This window comes from Vipera berus, assembly GCF_964194415.1.
Source record: "Vipera berus genome assembly, chromosome: 2".
NCBI lineage: Eukaryota > Metazoa > Chordata > Lepidosauria > Squamata > Viperidae > Vipera > Vipera berus.
In genome coordinates, this window is record NC_138203.1 from 9,604,690 (window position 1) to 9,614,794 (window position 10,105).

A 10,105-nucleotide genomic window follows, 5' to 3' on the forward strand; every position below is an offset into this window, starting at 1 on the left:
GCAGGCCTGGCATCCATCATGAAGAGGCTTCTCAGCCGATACGACAATCTGTTCCAGGTTTCCTTCCCTTACTCAATGGGCTGGCACGGTGAGCATTGGGGAGAAGGACCGGAGCCCTCTGGCTACAGAGGGGAAACCTCTGGCATGGTGGAGACAGGAGCAGCTGTCTTGGGGAGGATTGAAAGGCCTTCCTTCCTTCCTTCCTTCCTTCCTTCCTTCCTTCCTTCCTTCCTTCCTTCCTTCCTTCCTTCCTTCCTTCCTTCCTTTTTTCTTTCCTTCCTTCCTTCCTTCCTTCCTTCCTTCCTTCCTTCCTTCCTTCCTTCCTTCCTTCCTTCCTTCCTTCCTTCCTTCCTTCCTTCCTCCCTCCCTCCCTCCCTCCCTCCTTCCTTCCTTCCTTTTTTTCTTTCTTTCTTCCTCCCTCCTTTCCTTCCTTTCTCTTTCTTTCCCTCCCCCTTCCTTCCTTCCTTCCTTCCTTCCTTCCTTCCTTCCTTCCTTCCTTCCTTCCTTTCTTTCTTTTTTTCTTTCTTTCTTTCTTTCTTTCTTTCTTTCTTTCTTTCTTTCTTTCTTTCTTTCTTTCTTTCTTTCTTTCTTTCTTTCTTTCTTTCTTTCTTTCTCAAAGTTCGAGGCAAGTCTGGGTGGCTTACAGTGTAATAAAACATACCGATTAGAAAATTATAAATATGAAACCAGATTAAAGTGACAAAAAGATGAAAGAACAGACTAAAAGCTCACCCAGTGTGGTTTGCTTCACCCAGAGTTGTTTGCTACAAGATGGATGGCAAATTCAGTCCGTCCGTCAGTCAGTCAGTCAAAGACGATGGATTTTGAGTGGGGCAGCAATGCTACCAACCACTTCTAGCTTCTCCTTCAGGTCCCCATGCCAAGCGGCAGAGCCAGTTTTTAAAAAGGCTTTTCCGGAAGGTTTGAAGAGGGGACAGATTTCATCTCTGGTGGCAAGGTGTTCCATCAGCTGAAATTCCTGGGCTGGCCCCTCTGGCAGGCCTCTTCTGCCAGCCTGAGTGGTGCCGGTCAGTCCCATTGGGATTGGACCTGTACCGTAGAGCAGGGCTTTAAAGGCAATAACCAACCCCTTGAATCAAACCCAGAAGCAGATTGGCAGCTGGTGCAGCTCGCGTAACCGTGGTGGTGCTTGTGCCACCCTTGGTATGCCCCTCAAAGTGGCCCTTCCCCAAGTCCAGAGGAGACCAGCTATCCATCTCACCTACCAGCCTTCCACTTGGGGAACCCAAGGAGTAGGAAGTCCCTCTGATTTTCAGAGGGAGAATGGAGGCCTTGGTCAGCTCACCATCGAGCAGGGTTGGGTAACTGTGGTCCCTTTACAACCTGTGGACTTCAAATTCCCAGAATTCCCGAGCCCTTTACGCCCTGTGGACTTCCAACTCCCAGAGTCCCCGAGCCAGCTCTGCTGGTCTGTTATAGCTCATTCGCTTAGAGCTGGAGTCTCCAAACCTTGGCAGCTTTTCAGACTTGTAGATTTCAACTATGCTGACTGGAGAATTCTGAGAACTGAAATCCACACATCTTCGAGGGGCTGTGGTTGAGAAACACTGTCCCAGAGTGCTCAGCGGGAGCTGGGGAATTCTGGGAGCTGAGGTCCGCACATCTTAAAAGTGCACAAGGTGGAGAAACTGCTCTACAGAGGTACATCTGGCTCTCTAGGTGTGGGAATTCTTGCGTCTCCACAGATTCTATTCTGTTCTGTTCCGTCCCGTCCCGTCCCGTCCCGTCCTATCCTATCCTATCCTACCCTACCCTACCCTACCCTACCCTACCCTACCCTACCCTACCCTATCCACAGGTCGTAAAGAGGCCATGCTCTGCTTTGAAGGCAGCTCATGGATGTTGGGCTTATGGATTCTCTTTTGACCTTGGCTGTCCCCTTCCTTTCTGTGCCACAGGGAGCAAATCCTATTATAGCTGGCATCCAATCCACCTCTCTTTTGCTAAGGTCTGACTTTGTGCTCTCTTTGTTGCCTCTTCCCCATAGGAGCTCCCACAGGGCCGTACCTGATGGCCGACTGCAGGCACTGGCAGCTCCACGCCCATTACTACCCTCCTCTGCTGCGTTCTGCCACCATTCGTAAATTCATGGTGGGCTACGAGATGCTGGCTCAGGCCCAGAGGGACTTGACGCCCGAGCAGGTGAGGGGGAGCTAGGAGATGGGCTGTAACTCCTGCAAGGGGCTGTAGCCCACCTGACTTGGTAAGAAGTTTAAAATAATGCAGAATATTTCTAACTCGGGGTTGAACTGTGAGGCCCTTGGTGGTCTCTGAGCTTGGTTGGTTGCTTGCAGATGTTTCATGACCCAACTAGGTAAGATCATCAGTGCCAGTTGGGAGATTAAACATCTGCAAGAAAACAGCCAAGTTTAAGAGACCAACGAGGACCTTTCGAGTTTAACATTTCAGCATTTATGGCTGAACCCATCCGTGGGAATGGGCAGGGAGAGGCTGAGGGTTGGAAGAGGGAGGGGGCCCCACCAGTTCTCGGGGGCTTTGTGTGGCCTTTGGGCTGTGGCTACCAGTCTTCACAGTTGGAGGCCAAACGCTGCTTTGGGGATATTCAAGTTGCTAAGCAAATGCAGAGCTTTAATGGAAAGGGATATAATAGACCAGGGGGTCTGCAAACGTTTAAGACTTGTGGACTTCAACTCCCAGAATTCCTCAGCCTTAAGATGTGTGGACTTCAGCTCCCAGAATTCCTCAACCTTAAGAGTTGTGGACTTCAACTCCCAGAATTCCTCAGCCTTAAGATGTGTGGACTTCAACTCCCAGAATTCCTCAGCCTTAAGACTTGTGGACTTCAACTCCCAGAATTCCTCAGCCTTAACACTTGTGGACTTCAACTCCCAGAATTCCTCAGCCTTAAGAGTTGTGGACTTCAGCTCCCAGAATTCCTCAGCCTTAAGACGTGTGGACTTCAGCTCCCAGAATTCCTCAGCCTTAAGACGTGTGGACTTCAACTCCCAGAATTCCTCAGCCTTAAGACTTGTGGACTTTAACTCCCAGAATTCCTCAGCCAGCCAGCCTGGAAAGGAGGAAGGCCCTTGTTTTCATTCTTTTCTTCTTCTCCCTCCATGCTGCTCTCTCCTCACAGGCCGCTGAACGCTTGAGGAACCTCCCTGACCATCACTACAAGCTGGACACCAAGGAGGCACCCTAGGGTAGATGGTGGCTCTGCTCCCCCCTTTGGTGTGGGTCAGTCAGACGATCCCTAGCTGCTGACAAAGAGAGCCTGGAGAAGGATCCCAGCTGGAGAGTAAGGGGTCTGCCCTTACAGGCTGCTTAGAAGTTTTCTCAAGAATTGCCTGACCTCGGACAGAGTGCCAGTCTGGCTGCCCAGTTCCACTAAGACTGTGATACTGGTGACCATTTAAGCCAGGAGTCTTTCCTTCTCATAAGTCCTGTGCAAAACTGGAGGCTCCCTGTCCTGTATGCCCAGTGGAGATGAGACCCATCCTCGGAGGAGGAGGAAGTCTGTTGTGGACTTCAACTCCCAGAATTCCTTAGCCTTAAGACGTGTGGACTTCAGCTCCCAGAATTCTTTCTGGTGATGGACGGCTGTGGTCATAACCTGCTCTTGAGAACTGGCACTATTAACGTCATTGAAGTGAGGGTAAATTAGAATATTTGGGGGTAAGGGTGGAGTTGTCTCTTTTCCTGAACTCTTGCCCCAAATGAAGCTGAGGCCTTAGGAAGAGGGCAGAGAAGAGCAACAAAGATGAACAGGGTTTCTGGAGGCTGTCATACAATGAATTGCTAAGGTAACCAGGTATGACTGCCCTAATGAAAACAGGGCTTAGGGGAGACATGATAGCAGTCTTCCAGTATTTGAGGGGCTGCCACAAGGAAGAGGGGGTCCGTTTGCCCTCCAAAGCGCTTTAGGATAGGACAAGAAGCAGTGGGTGGAAGCTCCTCAGAAATAGATACATAGATAGATACATAGGCAAGACATTCCACTGATTGATAGTTCTCAAACAATCAGGAAATTTCTCCTTAGTTCTAGGTTGCTTCTCTCCATGATTAGTTTCTATCCATTGCTTCTTGTCCTGCCTTCAGGTGCTTTGGAGAATAGGTTGACCCCCCCACACCTTTCTTTGTGGCAGCCTCTCAAATATTGAAACACTGCTAGTCCCTCTCTTCATTAAGCTAGACGTACCCAATTCTAAAGGGACGCGGTGGCTCAGTGGGTTAGGACGCTGAGCTTGTCGATCAGAAGGTCGGCAGTTTGGCAGGTCGAATCCTGAGTGCCGCGTAACAGAGTGAGCGCCTGTTACTCGTCCCAGCTTCTGCCAACCTAGCAGTTCGAAAGCACGTAAAAATGCAAGTAGAAAAATAGGGACCGCTACGGTGGGAAGGTAGTCATGCTGGCCACATGACCACGGAGACGTCCTCGGACAAGCGCTGGCTCTTCGGCTTTGAAATGGAGATGAGCACCGGCCCCTAGAGTCGGAAACGACTAGCACGCATGTGCGGGGGAACCTTTACCTTTACCTTACCCAATTCCAGCAGCCACTTTTCATATGTTTTTAGCCCCCAGCTCCCCAATCATCTTTATTGCTGTTCTCTGTCGTCTTTTCTAGAGTCTCGACATCCTTTTTTTTAAAAAAAATAAAATTGTGGCGTCCAAAACTGGATGCGGTATTCCAAGTGCGGTCTCACCAGGGCGTTATAAAGTGCTATTAGCACTTCACCTGATCTTCACGCTAGCTAAACTTTCATTAATCCAGCTCCTTTGGTAACAGTGGTGGAGGACCTGAGGCTGTTTCCCCATTTGCAAATGGGATTTGCTATGCTTTGTATGAGATTGAATCTCCCCGGTGATGGCAAAGCGATTGGGAGACCGGGGGGGGGGGAGGGCTGGGGGGGGAAGAAACAGCGCTGCGTGCCATCGTCTCATTTTCACCGACACGCTTTTGCGAAGGTGGTGTTTGCACCCAGCGTCACGCTGGGTGCCAGAAGGGAGAGCTGGTCTCCCATCTTTCCACACCGCTCAGTCCAGCCAGCAGCTCCGGAACACTTGAAGTCAATAATACATTTCATATTTGAAAAGGGAATCTAAATATATATATATATATATATATATATATATATATATATATATATACATATATATATTTCCTGGAGCAATAAATGCTTTGATTTGTTTTTTAAGGCGTGATGTTTTATTCATTTGGAGACTCCAGATAAAATGATCGGAAGAGGCCAGCTGGAGGGAAGAATGAAATGTTTTTGTTATTTTTGTAAAAATGGGCTCCCCTCCTCCCCCCCCCCGGAGAAATAAAAAAAAGGTTCAGAGACGCCGTGGGATCATTTTACTTAGCCAGATTTCTCTCGGCTGATTACAGGCAGTCCTTGACTTATGACCATAATAATAATAATAATGATGATGATGACGATGATGATGATGATGTTGGAAGGGACCCTGGAGGTCATCTAGTCCAACCCCCTGCTCAGGCAGGAAACCCTATACCATTTCAGACGAATGGCTGTCCAGTCTCATCTTAAAAACTTCCAGTGTTGGAGCACCCACAGCTTCTGGAGGCAGGTTGTTCCACTGGTTAATTGTTCAATGGAGCCCAGAATTGTATGTTGTTAGGTGAGACGTTTGTTAAGTGAGTTTTACGACCTTTTTACGACCTTTCTTGCCACGGTGGATAAGTGAATAATTGGAGATGTTAAGTTAGTGACGTTCTTGCTAAGTGACTCTGGCTTCCCCATTAACTTTGCTTGTCAGAAGGTCGCAAAAGGGGATACACGTGACCCTGGGGACCCTGCAACGGTCATAAACACGAGTCAGTTGCCGAGCCTCTGAATTTCGGTCACGTGACCCCGGGGAACGCTGCAACGGTCGTAAATCTGAAAAACGTTCATAAGTCACTTTTTCCAGTGCCGTTGTAACCGAACGGTCAGTAAATGAGCTTGTTGTAAGTTGAGGACTACCTGCGCAAGGCCAGTTTTGCCCTAAGACGGTGCTCGGAGTGGGTTGTGGACTTACCTGTCTCAAAGCCAACAAGGCTGCAGGCAGCGTGGAGAATTGACAGAATGGATGCAGTGCCTGAACCAAAATAATTAGGATGGCGAGAATCAAGATAATTAGGATTGGGAGAGTGAAAATAATTAGGACTGTGGCTAAAGGAAAAGGTGGAAAATAAATTGGGGGAGAAAGTGGTGCTGCCACGGATCCCCAAAGGGAAAAGCCACGTTTTCCCCAGTTTCCAGAAGAACAGCTGCCCCTTGGGCAAGAAGAGGGGGTGCAGAAGAGAATGCCTTTCCTTGTCCCCCCCCCAAATCTTCTCTAGGGGTGCAAATGGACAGGAAGTAACTCAGAAACAAATAGTGGTAGTCTTCAACTTACAACGGTTCATTTAATGACCACTCAAAGCTACAACGGCACTGGGAAAAAGGGACCGACGATGCTGATCAAAATTTGGACGCTGGGCAACGGACTCTTATTTATGATGGCTGCATTGTCCCCGGGTCGTGGGGATTGCCGTTTTTGACCTTCCCACAAGCAAAGTCAGTGGGGGAAGCTGGATTCACTTAATAACCGCCCGATTCACTTAACAACTGTAGCGGTTCACTTAACCATGTCGAAAGTCGTAAAATCAGGATGTGTAATAACCCCCTTGCTTAGCAATGGAAATTCTGGTCCCAACAGTAGTCATAAGTTGAAATTACTACCTGTACAGTAATTACCTTTTTCTTTTTTCCCCCCTTTCTTTAAATATACTGCTTTCTTTATAAACCTTCAATAAAAGATAGATATAGACAGATGGGATGGATGGATGAGTGGGTGAGTGGGGGTGGGATGGATGGATGAGTGGGTGGGGTGGGTGGCTGAATGGGTGAGTGGATGGATGGATGAGTGAGTGTCAGTGGGTGGATGGGTGTGGGTGGGGATGGATGAGTGAGTGAATGTCGAATGGGTGGGTGGGTGGATGGATGGGTGTGAGTGGGTGGGTGGGGTGGGTGGCTGGCTGGATGGATGGATGAGTGCATGGATGGATGGATGGGTGAGTGAGTGTCGGTGGGTGGATGGATGGATGAGTGAGTGAGTGTTGGTGGATAGATGGGTGGGTGTGAGTGGGTGGGTGGGGTGGATGGGTGTGGGTGGATGGATGGGTGGGTGAGTGAGTGAGTGTTGGGTGGATGGTTGGATGGATGAGTGAGTGAGTCAGTGGGTGGATGGGTAGGTGGGTGGATGGATGAGTGAGAGGGTGGGTGGGTGTGAGTGGGTGGGTGGGGTGGATGGGTGTGGGTGTGGGTGGGTGGATGAGTGGGTGGCTGGCTGGATGAGTGAGGGTGGGTGGATGGATGGATGAGTGAGAGTGTCAGGTGGGTGTAAGTGGGTGGGGTGGATGGGTGTGGGTGTGGGTGGATGAGTGGGTGGGTGGCTGGATGGTTGAGTGAGGGTGGGTGGGTGGATGGATGGATGTGAGTGTCAGTGGGTGGATGCTGGCTCAGGTGGATAGGTAGGTGGGTGGATAAATGGGTGGGTGGATGGATGGGTGTGAGTGGGTGGGTGGGGTGGATGGGTGTGGGTGGGTGGATGAGTGGGTGGCTGGCTGGATGGGTGAGTGGATGGATGAGTGAGTGAGTGTCGGGTGGGTGTAAGTGGGTGGGGTGGATGGGTGTGGGTGTGGGTGGATGGATGGATGGATGAGTGAGTGTCAGTGGATGGATGGATGGGGGTGTGGGTGGATGGATGGATGTGAGTGTCAGTGGGTGGATGCTGGCTCAGGTGGATAGGTAGGTGGGTGGATAAATGGGTGGGTGGATGGATGGGTGTGAGTGGGTGGGTGGGGTGGATGGGTGTGGGTGGGTGGATGAGTGGGTGGCTGGCTGGATGGGTGAGTGGATGGATGAGTGAGTGAGTGTCGGGTGGGTGTAAGTGGGTGGGGTGGATGGGTGTGGGTGTGGGTGGATGAGTGGGTGGGTGGGTGGATGGTTGAGTGAGGGTGGGTGGATGGTTGGATGGATGTGAGTGAGTGTCAGTGGGTGGATGCTGGCTCAGGTGGGTGGATAAATGGGTGGGTGGGGTGGATGGGTGTGGGTGGGTGGATGAGTGGGTGGCTGGCTGGATGGGTGAGTGGATGGATGAGTGAGTGAGTGTCGGTGGGTGGATGGATGGATGAGTGAGTGAGTGTCGGTGGGTGGGTGGGTGTGAGTGGGTGGGTGGATGGATGGGTGAGTGAGTGAGTGTGGGTGGGTGAATGAGTGGGTGGCTGGCTGGATGGGTGAGTGGATGGATGAGTGAGTGAGTGTCGGTGAGTGGATGGATGGATGAGTGAGTGAGTGTCGGTGGATGGATGGGTGGGTGTGAGTGGGTGGGTGGGGTGGATGGGTGTGGGTGGATGGGTGGGTGGATGGATGGGTGAGTGAGTGTGTTGGTGGGTGGATGGTTGGATGGATGAGTGAGTGAGTGTCAGTGGGTGGATGGGTAGGTGGGTGGATGGATGAGTGGGTGGGTGGATGGATGAGTGGGTGGGTGGGGTGGATGGGTGTGGGTGTGGGTGGGTGGATGAGTGGCTGGCTGGCTGGATGAGTGAGTGAGGGTGGGTGGGTGTGAGTGGGTGGGTGGGGTGGATGGGTGTGGGTGGGTGTGGGTGGATGAGTGGGTGGGTGGCTGGATGGGTGAGTGAGGGTGGGTGGGTGGGTGGATGGTTGGATGGATGTGAGTGTCAGTGGGTGGATGCTGGCTCAGGTGGATGGGTAGGTGGGTGGATGGATGAGTGGGTGGGTGGACGGATGAGTGGGTGGGTGGACGGATGAGTGTGAGTGGGTGGGTGGGGTGGATGGGTGTGGGTGGGTGGATGGATGGATGGATGAGTGAGTGTCAGTGGATGGATGGATGGGGGTGTGGGTGGGTGGATGGATAAATGGATGAGTGGGTGTGTAGGTGGATGGAGGGATGGATAGCTACAGGTTGAATTGATAGCTCAATAGATCAATGGATTAATCAATAGATGCATAGATAATCAGATAGATAGATAGATAGATAGATAGATAGAGATTAGATAGGTATAGATAGACAGACATAATAACGTGAGATGATAAATAGATGATGGATGGAGAGAGGATGGATAGATAAGATAGAAAATAATGATAGAAGATATAGACCAGGGGTGTGAAACTGCCGGCCTGCGGACTGGTTGCATCATGTGGAGGCTGTGCCCACCCCAGCTCCAGCAATGCAAAAAAAGTTTGCGATATGTCACAACATGTCATGTGATGTGGCGAGTTTGACATCCGTGACATAGACAAATAGATAATAGAAAAAAGATAGAGATGAAATAGAGATAGAGATACATAGAAATAGAGATGAGAGAGAGTGAGAGTGAGTGAGTCAACTTTGCCTATTCCAAGTCCTGGTGCAGTTGGAATAATTTGGCTTCTGGGCCAGGACTGGGATGCCCCAAATCTGTCATATTTTCCTTGAGCAGGACGCCAAATCCAGCTGAATGTCATCCTACCTGACCAAGCAAAAGACTCGCTGCCCCTTCCTTCAAAGCAGCTCAGCCGGAAAGGCGGAAAGGGACGGGGAAGTAGACACAGGACAGTTGCACCAGGCCAGAAGGGCAAAATGAAAGGAGATGAGGATAACCAGAAGGTGGTGTTTTTTTTTTAAAGCACCAGCTGTCCTGTGTGCACAGTTCAGCCCTTGTGGGTGGTTGCATCTGTTGAAAGAGACTTTCACTCCCTCTGTTCATGGAAAGGTTCCTGCGAATTGGATTTTGATTTTTATCATCATCATCTGGTCATCTCCACGCGCGGTGGTGGAACATTACACGGGCACCCTCCCTGCTCTTCCCCCCCTCCCCTCCCCCCATCACTTTCCATCAGGACAAGAATTGATAGGAAAAGAGAGAATGTAAGAAGGCTCCATCGTCAGTGGGTGGATAGATACAGCCAGAAACAAACTGAGCAATGTGGTATTTGCTGTACAATGCTGTGAGACGTGCAGATCTGTACATTGGGGGGGGGGGGAAGAAAAACAACCGCCTCACAAACGCAGGGCACAAGATAGGAGAACAAACCCATCAGGATGAGAGTCAGCAGTCCATCTGCGTTTAAAAGACAA

At 50.5% G+C, this 10,105-nt stretch overlaps 1 protein-coding gene across 1 annotated transcript in view; it reads left to right on the top strand.

Annotated features, from left to right (window-relative positions):
• Window positions 1–5,125, top strand: part of GALT (galactose-1-phosphate uridylyltransferase) — a 25,747-nt gene extending 20,622 nt beyond the window's left edge. Inside the window, exons 9-11 of the mRNA XM_081319300.1 lie at window positions 5–88; window positions 2,009–2,163; window positions 3,119–5,125. Of these exons, the coding sequence (XP_081175426.1) occupies window positions 5–88; window positions 2,009–2,163; window positions 3,119–3,184 (305 nt within the window). The 3' untranslated portion in view covers window positions 3,185–5,125. The remainder of the gene's footprint in view (window positions 1–4; window positions 89–2,008; window positions 2,164–3,118) is intronic.
• The last annotated feature ends 4,980 nt before the right edge of the window (window positions 5,126–10,105 follow it).